Consider the following 17,349-nt stretch of genomic DNA (forward strand, 5'->3'; position numbering starts at 1 on the left):
CAAGCCCAACCCACACCACTCTAGTACTCAAGGCCTTAAACTCAGTCTTTCTTATTAGCTGTCTCCATTTCAGGAGATTAAGATAAAATTTCAGATATCAAACAATTAGGTTGGTTACCCAGTTCATTATTTTTCACTTTTTAAAATCCAGTTTTTGGGGTTTTTTTTTGTTTTTGTTTTTGTTTTTTTCTCTTTAGAGCTGCACACAGGCATATAAAAGTTGCCAGGCTAGGGGTCGAATCAGAGCTGTAGCTGCCAGCCTACACCACAGCCACAGCAATGCAGGATCTGAGCCATGTCTGCAATCTACACCACAGCTCACGACAATGCCAGATCCCTGACCCACTTAGCCAGGGATCAAACCCGCATCCTCAGGGGTACTAGTCAGATTCATTTCCTCTGAGTCACTATGCAAACTCCTAAAAGCCAATTTTTTTGAGAGCCTACACGTGAACAGAGTACCAAGCACTAGGGTAGCAGAGAAGAAAGTATCATTGGCATGACCTAAGTATTATAATCAGAATCACACAAAGCCATGAGAGAATTGTGTTAAGTATCTGCAAAGGTATAAGCCCTCAGAGATAGAAAGAACATAAAGAACATACAGGAATAGAATGAAGGAAGTAGTAAAGAGATCAGTTGAATAAAATCAATTGGTACAGCAACAAAACAGATGTAAGGTTCTAGAGACTACCCTGCTGAGGACACTGACAGAGGGATTAAAGAAAAAAAGGGCATTCGGCCTAGCAATTAGGAGTTACAAGAAAAGACTATTTAGTCAATGTTCTGGTGAGAAGCCTTCTGATTTGTTTAAAAAAATGTATTAGCCAGCATATAGCCAGAGAACATAACCTCAAAATTTTTAAGAAAGAAATTAAAGAAATAACAGAAATTATAAAATGTTTTAGAATCAAATTCTCAGAATTAACATTTATGATGTTTTTACATATTTTACATATTTCTAACGTATGATTTTGACTTATTAGGGTAAAAGATCAGCCCTATTAATTCCAATCTAAAACATGTCCATAATTAATTTAAATTAATTTAAACATGCCAATAATTAATTTAGACATGTCAATAATTAATTTGAATTTCACTATAAACTGTACCAAAACCTAAGATATTAAAATTTAAAGTTTATTAAATATTTAAAATTTACAACACTTGTGAAGATTTTTCAGAAAATCAAACTACCTGACAAATAGTGAACATATTAAAAGTTAAACAGTTTTAAATAAGTTTGTAAAAGGAATTAAATATAATCCAAGTCCCCCTTTAAAATGATTGCTTAATTTACTATATTTAGCTAAACAATTAAGATTTTTAAGTTGGGAGTTCCCGTCATGGCACAGCGGAAACAAATCTGAGGCAGAACCATGAGGTTGCAGGTTCAATCCCTGGCCTCACTCAGTGGGTTAAGGAACCGGCATTGTTCTAAGCTGTGGTGTGGGTCACAGACATGGCTTGGATCTGGCATTGCTACAGCTGTGGTGTAGGCCAGCAGCTACACCTCCAATTCGACCCCTAGCCTGGGAACATCCATATGCTGCAGATGTGGCCCTAAGAAGCAAAAATAAATTAAGTTGAATTTTAAAACTTAAGGAAAAGTTAAGATTTTAAATTTAACTTTAATAAAACTACACACTAATTCTTAAAACCAAAGGAAATGCCAAATATTCTTTTCTGTTTAGAAAAAAAGCCACCTTCAAGGATAATAAATCCTACTTAACTCTTATTCACCCTTCAATACCCAAGTCAAATTCTTCCTTTTCCATAAAGCCTCCTTTCCTTTCTATCTTATGCTAGATAAAAGAAAATAACTTTGACCTATCCTTTCTATCTTATGCTAGATAAAAGAAAATAACTTTGTACGTATCATTCAGATTGCTATTCTATTCTAATGGCATAACATAATGAAAACACTCTTCTAGAAACGTACATCTCCCATCCAAAGATTATAAGCACTTTCAGAAGAGGGACTGTATTTTATACTACTCTGAATCTCTAAAAGTATCTTATACAAGGAAACCCTGAAATATAGTAACCATCAGTAGTTGATAAACTGAATCCTCATAATCCTGAGTTTCTTGTAAAATGCACAATTACCTCTGTTACGTCCCAATGGTGTAAAAATTGATCCAAGTCAGTAAGGTAAAGCAGCACAGGTGAAAGCTGTGTCTGGATGACATGAGGAACTCCTCGAAGGCTCTGAAGCCAAGTCAACTCCTCTTTTGAAAACCCTAATTTGGGTACCAAAAAAGTCAATTTTTAAAAATAAATAGAACAAAGCAAGTGACAGTCTTCATTCATTTTTTAAAAATAGAGATTACATGTTTCTTCAAGTTAAATCCTTCTTCAAGCTACCTTTGTTTTCTCTGAACCTCTGCATTTCACATAGTACTTAAAAATGAAAGGCAAGCAATGTAATGTAATGTAGTAAAATTCATATAATTTTGTACACAAAAGATGTGATCTGACTCAATCTACAATACAGCAAGAAACAAGTTCTACCCCTTATGTTGGGGGCTTTACTACTTTACCTGAATAAATGTGAAAGTCACAATCACTCTAATAAATAGCAGGTTTAAAAAAGCACATGAAGAGTTCCTGTTGTGGCTCAGCAGTAACAAACCCGACTATTATCCATGAGGATGACAGGTGGATCACTGGCCTCACTCAGCAGGTTAAAGATCTGGCATTGCTGTGGCTATGGCGTAGGCCGGCAGCTGCAGCTCTGATTCAACCCCTAGCCTGGAAACTTCTGCATGCCACAGATGCAGCCCTAAAAAGCGAAACTAACAAACAAACAACAACAAAAATACAATAGGAATAATACTTAGGCATGTAACATAACATTTCTAGACTTGTTTTACTAACTTTGCTTTGAGGTAAATGGAAAGTAAAAACTGGTTAACTGAAATCGGACGTTCTTTCCATCACGCTTAAATTTAAATACATTTTAAAATGGATATTCTATTCATCAACTTTTTAAAGTATGCAATGGGTTTCAAAACTTAGATCCAGGAGTTCCTGTCGTGGCTCAGTGGTTAACGATCCAACTAGGAATCATGAGGTTGCGGGTTCAATCCCTAGCCTTGCTCAAGTGAGTTAAGGATCCGGTGTTGCCGTGAGCTGTGGTGTAGGTTGCAGACACGGCTCAGATCCCAAGTTGCTGTGGCTCTGGTGTAGGCCGGCGGCTACAGCTCTGATTAGACCTCTAGCCTGGGAACCTCCATATGCCGTGGAAGCGGCCCTAGAAATACCAAAAAGCCAAAAAACAAACAAACAAACAAAAACTTAGAGCTAAACAACTAAGACAGTAAATCTTAGGAGAATCTTCATAACTAGGTTTTTTTCCTTTTCTTAACTTGGCAGGTGAATGTGGTTACCTGTAAGTGTTGAAAATAAGAAGCTGAAATAGTCCACATCACTCATCAACCACTCTTTAACTGAAGACTTCCATCCAGAAAATGATGATCTATAATAAACAATGGGAGAACTATTACTAAAAGTAACCAACTTGAAGACTCAAGAATAAAGCACAGTATATAACCATTTTTCTTTACTGAAAGCAAGTATGGGGAGTTCCTATTGTGGCTCAGTGGGTTAAGGAACTGACATTGTCTCTTTGCGGATGTGGGTTCAATCTCAGGCCTAAGTGGGTTAAGGATATGGCACTGCCACAAGCTGCAGAGGAGGTTGTGGTTAAGGCTGGGATCTGGTATTGCTGTGACACAGGCCACAGCTGCAGCTTTGATTTGACTCCTGGCTGAGAAACTTCCATATGCTGAACATGTGGCCATAAAAAGGAGAAAAAAAAGTCTGATTTAATAGCTAAAACAAAATCCACTGTATGTATTAACTTTATATATAAGGGTTCAACTACCATAATATGGAAATTTTAACTATTAACACATATCTATGTAAAGATTCATGAAAAGTATAATTGGTCCATATACATGGTACACCTTAAAAAATTTCCACCCTACTTGAAGAAGCCAAGATGAAGTTTTGTTTTTCAGTAGTAGGTTCAGCTGTTACAGATTTACTTTATAAAAAGTCTTACCTTGCTTATATAAATGAGTTAAACAAGCTCCAAATTCCTACCTAAGCAAAAGTATCTTAATTACACAAAGAATACTTCACTTTAAAGCCACTCTAAGGTAACTATGTGTTCCTATACTTTGCAAAGCTGTAACTAGGTCTGCATCACAATAGCGCAGCTGAAGTATTGGTAAGGGGACTCAAGGGAATAGTTAAATGTAAAGCAGCTTCTCATTAAATGAGGATTATCTGGTTCCTGCTACGAGATGGCTTCCTGTGACGCCTTTAAAAACTCTCTTCAAGGTAAGGCTAAGAAGGAAGAGAGCAAATGTCAACCATGGATATGGCAAAATAAAATTATAAAGCTGAGAATGATCAGATAAAACAAGCTGAGATTAAATTTTTATCACAGAAATATGAATAAATGTCAGACAAAATTAGGAGTTTCTAATTCAACTAAAACTACTTAAAATTTTAAACCACTAAAATAATTGTATTTATTAACATTCTTAAAACTTGGGGAGTTAAACATAATGGAAACATTCTTCTGAGTATCATTCCCACAATAAGCAAAGGGCTATGGAAGAAAAATATCACAAACTAAGAGGTTAAAAAAAAGTCAGAGATGTTCAATGGAAAGAAGTACAAAATGGTGATTAGAAACTAAACTGATATTTTCTTGAACCCAGTGAAAACTGTGCCATCCAGTGGCTAAAAGGGGTAGTAAATCCATTGAAGAGTCTAGTTTGGCCAAAAGACAAGCAAATAATCACATTGTCCTTAAAACTATGAGGACCATATATGGTGTCTAAGCCAGAATACTCCTGAGAGTAAAAGGGGATGCTATTACTAATTATGCTGAGACAAAGAAGTAAACCAGAACTGTTCCAGGCAGTTCGTCAGCTCACTTCCTCACCCTACTTAAAAACCAAGCCAATTTTCTCAATTCAAGAATTCCTGTTTCTGGAATTCCCGTCATGGCTCAGTGGTTAACGAATCCGACTAGGAACCATGAGGTTGCAGGTTCCATTCCTGGCCTTGCTCAGTGAGTTAAGGATCCGGTGTTGCCGTGAGCTGTGGTGTAGGCTGCAGATGAGGATAAGATCCCACGTTGCTGTGGCTGTGGTGTAGGCCAGCGGCTATAGCTCCGATTAGACCCCTGGCCTGGGAACCTCCATATGCCACGGGAGCAGCTCAAGAAATGGCAAAAAGAATTCCTGTTCCTCTTACATTTAGAATGGGTAAACAACAAAGTCCTATTATATAGCAAAGAGAACTATAGCTAATCTCCTGGGATAGACCATGACGGAAAAGAATACAAAAAAAAAAAGAAAAAATACATATATATGCCACTTTGCTTAAAAGCAGAAATTGGCACATTATTAATAACATTAATAAAAAATAAACAGAACTTCTCCCTTCTTTGATATTTTTATCTAAAAGTGTTAACTTTTCCACATTTATGCCTTACGTTCCTAAACCCAGTTGTAAAACTAGGGACAGAGAGGATAAGGAATGAGTAACGGCCAGTAGAACACAGGTAGATGGGTGGTGGGGAGGAAACAAACTTTAAAAACCTCTAAGTGGATAGTAAAAAGGGTAAAAAGAGCAATTCTAAGTACACTTTCTAAAAGATGAAATGAACACCAAAAGTTTTTGGTTATAGGTTTTTCACACATGGAACAAATGGATATTTTTTGGTGGTAAGTTGCTCTTAGATAAATTCTCTCTACTGGAGACAGCAGAGCATCAGAACTACAATACATGAAGTGAGCTAGATCTCACAGTCCAATTAATTTAAGAGACCAAAGTCACAAATGATTAAAGTAATATTTCAGGAAAATTAATCTGGCAACGGTGCACAAAACAGTAAGACTACTGTAACAGTACAGGTGGGAGACAATGAAAAAGCTGGCTAGTTTATAGTTATGATCAAGAAGAGAAGGGAGTATTTTGAAGAGAAAACCAAAGCTATGAAATAACCCAGGCTATTTCTAAGGAAACAAACATTATTCTTAAATTCTTTATCTATGAAAAGTAATAAAATAATAATGCCATTAGCCTGCAAAAGTTGAAATGTCCAAATTTTTTATTATTTTTTAAAAAGAAATTACTCTGAATAGGAACAACACACTTACAGAAAGAAGTCTACTAATAGACTCTGTGCAAATACTAAAAAGCAAAATTTAACTTGGGGGACTTTTAATTACAATGACAATCTGCTCTTAATTATAAACCCCTATTACCACTGTTTGTAAATTCATTTTCTCAATACCACAAATCCAAAAAAATTAAAAAGGCTTTTCAAGAAAATCCTTGACAAAAGTTATTATGCATGTCAATCATAAGTGATGTTGATAAAGATATTAAATATAGCTTCTAAAGATAATTTCAAGCAGTATTCAAAAGGTGCTTTAATTTTTTTTCATTTTCACACTGATTTTTTTTTAACTGAAGCATAGTTCATTTACAATGTTAAAGCAGATTTCCAATGTTAAAGCAATGAATGTTAAAGCAAATTTCCACTAGTTAATATCAAAGGAACAGAGCACCCTCTACTGGAAGTTAGTAAATATGAAACCATTTAAGTTATAGAAAATGAAATAACTTCTTTAAAGGCCTAGCATTAAGTAACTGCCTGCAAAGTAAGTACAGCCAAAAGAATTAAAAGGATTCAAACAGGTATTTGTACATCAATGTTCACAGCAGCACAGTTTATAATAGCCAAAAGGTAGAAACAACCAAGTGTCAATCAACAGATGAATAAACAAAGTATGGCATATACATACAAAGAGCAGGGCTTTGGTTTTTTAAAAAAAACTTCTAAGGAAGAAACACATGGGAAACTAATAAATATTTAAAGTACTTAAAGATAAGACTAGGTCTTTCTCTAAAGCACATAAACAAGAAATAAACCTTGAATTTCCATATGTAAACAACACATTGCAAACAGCTCTCTTCTGCTAAAAGGAAAAGTTATAAAACACACTTAGGGTGACAATATTCAAACGTATATCCTATATTGCTATGAAGAGACTGGCAAATAAAACTAAAGAAAATCTGCCAGTTAAAAGTGAGCAGTGAGCTACTATTTAACTGGGATAGGGGAATCTGTATAAGAAGTCACAAGGAAGCTAGTCTTTAAACTTTTCAGCTACAGCCTAGATTTCAATTTCTGCCTAAAACTGTATCAGACCCTGTATGTATGAGCCAATGAGTAATAAATACTGCTGAATACTCAAGTACTATGCCTGATACAAATATAAGGTTTTAAAGGATACTCTGAACACTCGCGATATGAAACACTATTAGCTATAAAACCTTCCCAAGTAAAATGGTACAGTCACTATGGAAAATGGTATGGCAGTTCTTTGAAAAATTAAACAGAAAATTACCATATGATCTGGCAATTCCACTTCTGGGTATATAGCCAAAAGAATTAAAAGGATTCAAACAGGTATTTGTAAACCAATGTTCACAGCAGCACTGTTTACAACAGCCCGAAAGGTAGAAACAACTAAGTGTCAATCAACAGATGAATAAACAAAGTGTGGTATATACATACAATAGGATATTGAATACTCATCCTTAAAAAACGAAATTCTGACATGCTACAATGTGGATGAAACTTGAAGAGCTATGCTGAGTGAAATAAGACATAAAAAGGGCAAATACTGTATGATTCTACTTATATGAAGTTACCTAGAATAATCAAAATCCAGAGATAAAACAGTGATAAATAGGGGCTGGAGGAGGGGGAAATGATCGATGCGAAGTTTCAGCTTGGGATGATGAAAAGTTTTGGAGATGAACAGTGGTGCTTGTTGCAAAACAATACGAATATACTTATTGCCACTTAACAGTTTTAACTGTATACCTTTAAAGGTTGTTTTATGTGATGTACACTTTGCTACACACATACAAAGATACTGCAAGTGATTACTTGTCTGAGTACACAAACTTATTTATTTCACCGGCCACATTAAATTCTGAGCTCCCTTCCAGAAAAAAAGATCTGTGTCGCAATTTTATAACACCAAAGGTTTTTTTTTTTCTTTTTGAGGGGCCATACCTGCGGCTTATGCAAGTTCCCAGGCTAGGGGCTGAATCAGAGCTGCAGCTGCTGGCCTATACCACAACCACAGCAATGAGGGATCTGAGCCATGCCTGTAACCTACACCACAGATAATGGTAAAACCAGATCCTTAACCCACTGAGTGAGGCCAGGGTTCAAACCCATGTCCTCATGGATACTAGTGGGTTTGATGCCGCTGAGCCAAAACAGGAACTCCCTATAACACCTAAGGTTTTAAGCACAGTTCTCCTCCCTGCCTTATTATATACTTTTGACAATTTTAACCCTTCTTCTAACCTACCTATACAATTCACTAACTTCAAATAGTCTTACTATTCTAGTGAACTTCCTCTATCTAGCAATAATATCAACAGTTTTAATTGTTGCATTAAGAACAAATGCAGGGATGAGCAGTATTCACACTTCAAAAGCCTTCTGTAGTTCACTTCCAATAAAAGGGCAGGGGGGAGGGGAGAAAGATTATCCACTTAAAATACAGCTCACTTGAGCATGCTACCTCATGTGCAGTATCCCGATAAGCATGGCAGCCAAACTTGAACTTAGTCTTCCCATAATACAGCAACGACTTAACCGAGAAAGCAAATCAGCAGGCAGACTGGGTAGAAAATATACAAGCTGAACCAAAAGCTGCTGAGATTCTGCTGGGAGAACCACGACAGTGCCTTCTTGTGGATCTAGTGGGGTAGGAAGACATTAAATTCAACTAAAAAAGATATACAAACCAGAGTTAAATTAATAAAGCAGATTAAGTGATTATTTTCACTGTCATATTGAAATCTAATAAATTACATGGAAAAAAGTTTCATCACAAAGCATATTTGTATGGTTTAAAGTATTATCTAAAGTAAAATGCTGAAAACAATAAGGTACATTTTACCCTGTAATAATTTCATAACATTCAAATGTGTTATTTGAAATAAGAACTATGATGAGGTTAAAGGGACTGGACACAAGGAGAATAAAAAAAAAAAAAGGCACTTCTGCCAAAGAGTTACAATTATCATACCAACCTAATTTAAAGCCAAACACCTGTTTGTGTATACACACACACACACAGTGGCAATACTGAAAAATGCAGATTTAGAAATATTATCCACAAAAGGTATAAACAAACCAAATGTCCATCAACTAATGAAGGATAAATATTAAGTGATATATCCACTTATGGAATGGAATACTACTCAGCATTAAAAAGAAATGAAGTACTGATACATACTACAAAGTGGATGAATCCTAAAAATAGTATGCTAAGTGAAAGAAGCCAGATTCAAAAGATCCATGTTATAAATTCCATCCGTAAGAAATGTCCAGAATAGGAAAATACACAGAGACAGAAAAGTAGATTACTGGTTGCCAGGAGCTGGGGAAAGAGGGAATAGGGAGGGACGACTAATGAATAGTACAGTTTCTTTTTTGGCATGATAAAAATATTCTGGAATTAGACAATGGTGACAACTTCACATTCTTGGGAATATGCTAAAAATCAATTAACTGCATACTGTAATATGGCAAATTTTATGGTATATGAATTACATCCCAATAATGTAAATTAACCATGTATATATTTCAGTTTGCTTAATTGATATTTTTCCTTAAAAAATGAAATAATACCAGGGGTGAATAAAGAACTATTAATATATGCAAGTCACACAAGAAATTAATTATGATTAAATAAAATTTGCCACCAAAGTGTCAAAGGAATTTTATAAAAATACACGATCAGTTCTGAATTTATGAATAACGTGGCTTAAAAGACAATTTAAGAATTCAACAAGGAGTTCTCTCATGGCACAGCAGGTTAAGGATCTGGTGTTTTCACTGCAGTAGCCTGGGTCGCTGCTATAGCACAGGTTCAATCCTTGACCCAGGAACTTCCACATAGGGCAGGAAGGGAATATAACCACTAACTTTCTAAAACAATTTTAATAAATAATACTTACTACAGAAAATGAATTTACTGTTTGTTTTGTTAATTTCACCACTATATAAATTAACATAATAATTTAAAGGAAAAGCAAGCCTGAAGAGCTCCTCTTTGACACTTCTTTCCTAAATCAGGGTAGACCAATTACTACTTACAGTTAAACAAAACTCTTACCATAGATTCGGAGAGCAGTAACTTGTAAACTTCTTAGTAATTCTTTATTTGCTCGTGCTGCAGCAGTATGGATAATATCAATAAGCTGTGTTGAGAGCTCAGGGTTTCTAGAGCCAAGATGAGCAAGTTGCAATGGTAAACCAGCCAACCAACGGGATAACACTTTACTACGATACCTAAGAAAGGCCAAGGAAGAAAAATAAAGTGTAATTTTCAAAGACAAGGGAAATAAATTTAAATGAAAAATATTTTAAGCTTAAATACACTAAAAAGTGACAAATCATTTACCAATAACCCCACATTCACTTATTTAAACATCTGAGAGCCTGCAGGATGGCCATCATCATTTACTCAGCTGTAGCATTTTCCAAGGTTTTACCCACTATATTAAAAAGTCCATGTAATCTGGGGCACTGTGTAAACTGCATTTTTATCTTAAAGCATACACATCCTACCTAACTCTCCATGAACTATTTATACTAATTAGTGTTAATTACTATTCCATGTTAAGTCCCTGATACATTTAGTGTAGGGTGTCCCCACACTAAATTGCTTCATAACTTGTGTTATTTTAGTTCTTTCATATTTCTGCTGTTTCCTTATTCGGGTAACAATAAGCAGTTTTGCTCTCTGCCAAGGGTTTAGTGATTTAAGCAAGACCTTTGTAACTCAGACCCGAACTTAAGTCTCAGTTCTATTACCCTTTAGTTTCATGACACTCACCAACTTATTTAACCTAAGTTTCTGTTTCTTTCTGTAAGAGAGAAGCAACAGTACCTACACCTCAAAGTACAACAATACTGTAAGGACTCAAAGATGTCCGAAACTACCTATCTATGCTGAGGTATCCCAAATCTCTATCTTCTATCCAGTCATCATCTTCTGACTATCCCAAATAAATCTCAATCTCACCATATCAAAAAATTCCTTAGTTCTACTCTTCATGCTGTCTATCTCACCTGATAGCACCAAACTAAGCCAGAAACCTCATCTTTTGTTCTCATTAAAAAGAAAGTTTATTGACATATTTTTGTCATACAGTATTATATTAATTTCAGGTATATACTACATAATGATATGACATTTGCCTATATTATAAATGATTACCATTTTAAGTCTAGTAAACATCAATCCTCATAGAAAGTTATCACAGTATCACTGACCATATTCCTTATGCTATATACACATCCCCTTACTTAATTTATAACTAAGTTTGTACTTCTTTATCTTCTTCACTTATTTCACATACCCCCTTCTACTGCCCTCATTCTTATACCATGAGGGCAGTATACCCTCTTATACCATGTCCCAATATGTCACTAAGGGCTAGTGATTCAACCTTTATTAATTTTTCTAGGAAGCAAAAGAAAAGGTGGAGGCTACTACAGGTCATTCCAAATATCCTTCAGCTGTAAGTGGACAAGTGGAACTATATGCTGTATCTGCTCAGTTATGTATATAAAGATTACTGGCACTATTATGTATGCTTCGTCATAAATTTTATCTTTTCCTAAATGCAACCAAATAGGATTAAAAAGTATGAATTTCTCCCAGTACTTAATCACTCTATCATCTTATTTAAATTAAACAGACTAGGGAGTTCCCATCGTGGCACAGAGGAATCCAACTAGGAACCATGAGGTGATGGGTTCGATCCCTGGCCTCACTCAGTGGTTTAAGGATCCGGCGTTGCTGTGAGCTATACTGTAGGTCGCAGACACGGCTCCTATCTGGCATTGCTGTGGCTGTGGTGTGGGCCAACAGCTACAGCTCCAATTGGACCCTTAGCCTGGGAACCTCCATACGCCATGGGTATGGCCCTAAAGAGATAAAAGTAGTAATAATAAAAACTAAAAATAAATTAAACAGACTACAAAATCACTTGGTAAGAAAAAGGCAAAATAACAAAGGAAATTTTACCTGACTCTATAAGATCTCAGTTCTTCTTTCTGATAAATTTTACTGAAAAACTTCAGTAACAAAGTCCGAACTGGAAGGGAAAGGCATCTCTGCTGATACAATGTATAAACTGCCTTAATGAGAGACTCCGTGGCCTCTAAAAACAGAAAGAAAATAACTGAATATGAATCAAAAATGTTTGTTCACCAGCACTCAAATTCTTCTAAAAAGCACAGAAATACTTTACTTTGTTCCTATGACAAAGCAGATCACAGCCACAAACTGATGCCTCCCACCAAAATCCTACAGCAATGTTGCCTAATACAAAAGTCAAACAACCAGAGATTACAGAAAAATTTTCCTAAGAGACAACAAACCTAGGTAACAATGGGAAAAACCAGAATACTAGAAAGGTGGAGAAGATGAGGACCAAACAGGAAAGTTCTATTTCTGAATGAAAAAAATTGCTAAGTCATGCTAAAAACAGATATAATGCAACATAACTTTAAGTTAGAAGAAAGGTAAGGAGATAAACAGAATTTAGCAATTTCTAGTCAAATAGTTCAGAAGAGGGTTTTCTTTATCATTAGGCTCAATGCCATTTCATCTTAGTAACACCTACCTCCTTTCATTCCAACTCTGTAATCTAGTAGAAATCCTACCAATTAGCTTCAGAGTCAACCTACCCATAGAGAAGGGGATGAGCTGAGCCCATGAAACATTTCTGTGTTGAAGTAGATATTCCTTTATAATTATTTTAGCTACCTTTTATGGCTTGAATGTAAGTAATATGACCACAGGAAATGTTTGAAAGTAATCAATTCAAAGTTAGACCCTAAATAGAATGCATAAGAGCTCCTGACTCAAGTAAGGACAAAGCAGTAGCACCTACCTCTGTTTGGTTGTATCTGCATTAACCTCCAGGATACCCCAAGCAATCTGTTCAGCTGTTTACTATTTAGCCTAGAGCCATCTTCAAGGGTCTCTGTTACAAATTTCCTTATCATTTCTATCCAATTGGAATCCTTCTGCAAAGTTGAGGCATTTGCCAGGGAGACCATGATATCAGACAATGTTAAATTCAGTAAGAGATGATCTACATTATTGGAGAGCACTGTGCAATGCTTGATGCTAAAAACAAAGACACACACACATCTATAAGCGTTATACCTACCACACCTGCTTCACTTAGACTACTTAAAGTAATCTATCAATGGGTCAAAAAATATTCCTCCTAGAATAAATTGCCAAGAAGGAAGGTATATAAAGCCATCGTTTTATAAATAAACCATTCATTAAGGAATCAGGGTCATCAAGGCATAAATTAAAAATGCACACTGTTCAGTTTATTACCTGAGTTGCTATTCACATGAAAAGTACAGGCCCTTAAAACACTGCTTGGTAATTTTAGACGTAACTTGGAGTTAAGACTTGAAAACCTCAACACATTTGAAGATTTTCTTTAAGCAGATACTTATATTAGGATGGAGGTCACAGCAGACTTTGATTCAGCTTCTAACTAATCTTGACTTAACAGAATCACTAATTTCTCCTGGTCACAATTTCCTTATGTGTGAAATAAGAGACCAGAATGGATAAGCATTATCATGAAATGACTTAAGTTTTATGATTCACATGTTAAAATCATTTCTTTCTAGCCAAATCATATCTTTCAAAAGCTCAAAAGAAATTCAAAGAGAACTTCAAATAGAATACCTTAATAAAAATAAAATGTCTTTGCAACTTAGAATATAAATACTCATTTATTTTCATGTTTATTTTCATGTTTACTAACATGTAGTGTTGATTTAAAAATACTTATATTTTACTTATGTATTTAATTCTGGAATATAGTTGATTTAAAAGAAAAAAATAATCTTGGATTTGGCATAAGCAAGGACACAGCAGTGAGGAAACACAAATACATGAGAAGGGAAATAAAATAAATTTGGTGCTATCAAGACATTAATTGTAGGGCTAGGAATGACAAATGAGCCTAAAAAAGTAAAATGGGACAAGATTATGAAGAGTTGAAGGCTAAGGACACCAAAATCAACTCTGCAGGCACAGGAGTACCATGGCTAAAAACTTCTTCCAGATGGCTAATTCAGTGGATGGAAAAGTAAAAATCAGAGTTGTATGACTCTAAACAAAGAAGCAGTTGCATGTCTACACGAGTAATATAGTCAAGACAGGACAAGTGCAAGAACCAATGCTGGCACAGACTAGGAGAAAGGGGGACATTCAGGAAGAATAAAAATTATCTGGATTTGAAGTTTGCTTAAATATATACATGCATGTGAGTTTTGGGATGATGAGGAATGAAGGAATCAAGAGTTCCAGCACTGGTAAATGGAGATGATGTAGCAGAGAGGAGTAAAATATCCAAAAAACAAATTCTACTGATGACATGTTGAGCTTAAAGTGTCTCTGGTATAAATCCAATCTGACTAGTAGCCATGAGGATGTGGGTGCGATCCCTGGACTCAATCAGTGCGTTAAGGATCTGGCACTGCAAGGAGCTGTGGTGTAGACTGCAGATGCACCTCGGATTTGGCATTGCTGTGGCTCTGGCGTAGGCCAGTAGCTGCAGCTCTAATTCAACCCCTAGCCTGGGACCTGCCATATGCCACACCTATGGCCTAAAAACAAAAAGAAACAAAAAAAAAAAAAATAGAAATTATCCACACAATCACCCCAACTAGAAAATAAGTTGGGAAATCTAGTTTTTATTTTGTGTAGTCATATGCCCAACTAAAAACAAGTACTTTTATCATTGAGAGAGGGGAGAATGAATGAAAACTGGAACAGACGACTAGCAATCTATACCACAAACCCAAAATTACTAGTAGGTTCTCTCTGCCAAAATGCTCAGTGCCCAAAGCCAAAGCACATTTTACACTAAGTGGACCACACAAAAACTCAATTGCAACACTTCTTCACCACAGGTAGAGCTTTCCAAGATCTACCTAGGTTTATCTCAAATAGCATATTCTATTACTGTCTGGAAGATCTCATTAGACATTGCAAACTTGGGAGAATTCACCTGGCTCCTCCATTAACTTATACAGAATTTTAAAGTCTAAATATTCCAACCACTAATTCTATGAGGAAGGCGGGCCACTAGAGAAAACCTCACTTTCAGTAATGATAGCGTAGGTAATTAGACCTAATCCCCTTCCTGAAAATAACTTTTAGAAACTGGATGAAATAGTTTTTAACAACTCAAAAGCATTCAAGAGCTAACAAGATAATGAACACTTACTTGGCCCCAAATTCTAAGAAAAAGCAAGATCTCAGGGGTCAAGGCCTAGTCCTGAGGACAAGTGCTAATGCACCCCCAAAAAACTGGAAAACTGAAGTAACCTTTTAGAGGCATCCCAGAAAAAAGTCAAAGTCCAGGGCCTGGAGTTCCCTGGCTCAGCTATTAACGAATCCAACTAGGAACCATAAGGTTGCAGGTTCGATCCCTGGTGTTGCCGTGAGCTGTGGTGTAAGTCAAAGACGTGGCTCAGATCCCAGTGTTGCTGTGGCTCTGGCGTAGGCTGGCGGCTACAGCTCCAATTAGACCCCTAGCCTGGGAACATTCATATGCCGCAGGTCCGGCCCTAGAAGAGGCAAAAAAAAAAGCCCACCATGCTTTTGGGCCTGCCAAACAGGGGGACTTTTGTATATTATCCCTACTCTAAGCTGGATCCTTACAGGCTTCTCTTTCAGGATGAAGGTGAAATGGAATTAAAACAGATTTTACTCAAAACTTAATCCCAGTCTTGCATCCTCTCAGTAGTTAAAGTAACATGTTCCCCAACTAGATCTACAGATTCAACACAATTCCAATCAAAATCCCAGCAAGTTATTTTGTAGTTATGGACAAACTGACTCAAAAGTCTATGTGGAAGGGCAAAATACTTAAACTACCCAACATAAGACTGAAGTAGCACAAAGCTGGAGGACTCATACTACCCAATCACCAAAATATGAGTGAAAAAGTTTGAAATCTGCAAAGAATTACCAAAATGTGACGGACATGAAGTGAGCAAATGCTGTTAGAAAAACAATGACAACAGACTTGCTTGATGCAGGATTGCCAAAACCCTCAACTTATAAAAAATTATGCACTATCTGCCAAGAGCAATAAAGTGAAACACAACGATGTATACTTGTACAATACATCCAACAAATATCTTTTTACCAAGTAACCTTCTATACTGTTTCAGATGATCTTTTCTTTTAGCCTTACCAAACGTTTCTATTCAATTTAATCATATACGAAGCCCAGATTTCTTCTACAGATGAAACTGCAAGTCAATTTCCTTTTGATTTCTGCTTAAGTAGAGCTGACCCTTGAACAACATGGGTTTGAACTGTGTGGGTACACCTACACACAAATTTTTTTCTTTTGCTTTTTAGGGCCACACGTGCAGCCTATGGAAATTCCCAGGCTAGTTGTTCAATTGGAGCTACAGCTTCCAGCCTATATACCACAGCTACAGCAACATGGGATCTGAGCCACATCTGTGACCTACACCACAGCTCACAGCGATACCAGATCCTTGACTCTCTGAGTGAGGCCAGGGATCAAACCCACGTCCTAATGGATTCTACTTGGGTTCATTTCCACCGCAGCACAACAGGAACACCACAAATTTTTTTTCAAAACATACTACAATACTACACAATCCACAGTTGGTTGAATCTGAGGATGCTAAACCAAGGAGGCAGAGGGCTTGATTGTAAAGTTCTATGCGGATTTTTCACTGCACAGAGGGTTGGCACCCCAACCCCCAAGTTGTTGAAGGATCAACTGTACTCAATTCCTATTGCACTGTCTTTCTCTGGGGCTCATTCTACCCTCAGGTTCCCACAAAGAATCTGTTAGCACATTTTTCTCAAATGCAATCATTCACATACTGTCTGAAGTATTTATTATTTACCCACTGTTTCTTTAATATAGCTCCTTCTTTGTTGTTTTTGTTTTATATTTTGGCCGTGTCCATGACATGTGGAAGTTCCTGGGCCTGAGATTGAACCCAGGCCACAGCAGGGACCCAAGCTGCTGCAATGACAATGCCAAACCTGCTGCACCACAAGAGAATTCCTATAACTCACTTTTTACAAACAAATATTTCTTCTTTTTCTCTTTGCTTTTTTAGGGCTGCATCTGAGGCATATGGAAGTTTCCAGGCTAGGGGTCGAATGGGAGCTACAG

General features: G+C 36.4%; 1 protein-coding gene across 5 annotated transcripts in view; it reads right to left on the reverse strand.

Annotated features, from left to right (window-relative positions):
• TEX10 (testis expressed 10) overlaps positions 1-17,349 on the reverse strand; it is a 61,805-nt gene that overhangs the window by 22,521 nt on the left and 21,935 nt on the right. For 3 of the 5 annotated variants that reach the window (XM_084991151.1, XM_001925941.7, XM_084991136.1), the window contains 6 exons: positions 13,033-13,271; positions 12,162-12,297; positions 10,242-10,417; positions 8,640-8,817; positions 3,393-3,481; positions 2,110-2,243 (listed from right to left, as the gene is read on the reverse strand). In XM_084991151.1, coding sequence (XP_084847277.1) covers positions 2,110-2,243; positions 3,393-3,481; positions 8,640-8,817; positions 10,242-10,417; positions 12,162-12,297; positions 13,033-13,271 — 952 coding nt within the window. Of the gene's footprint in view, positions 1-151; positions 253-1,532; positions 2,244-3,392; positions 3,482-8,639; positions 8,818-10,241; positions 10,418-12,161; positions 12,298-13,032; positions 13,272-17,349 lie in introns of those variants that run through there. The other 2 variants (XR_014824730.1, XR_014824731.1) reach the window with 2 other exon arrangements.

Source organism: Sus scrofa, chromosome 1 (assembly GCF_054392235.1).
Source record: "Sus scrofa isolate SSC_HxYL_T2T_F1_AM1 chromosome 1, Sscrofa_HxYL_maternal_Yorkshire_Landrace_v2.0, whole genome shotgun sequence".
Classification (NCBI taxonomy): Eukaryota; Metazoa; Chordata; class Mammalia; order Artiodactyla; family Suidae; genus Sus; species Sus scrofa.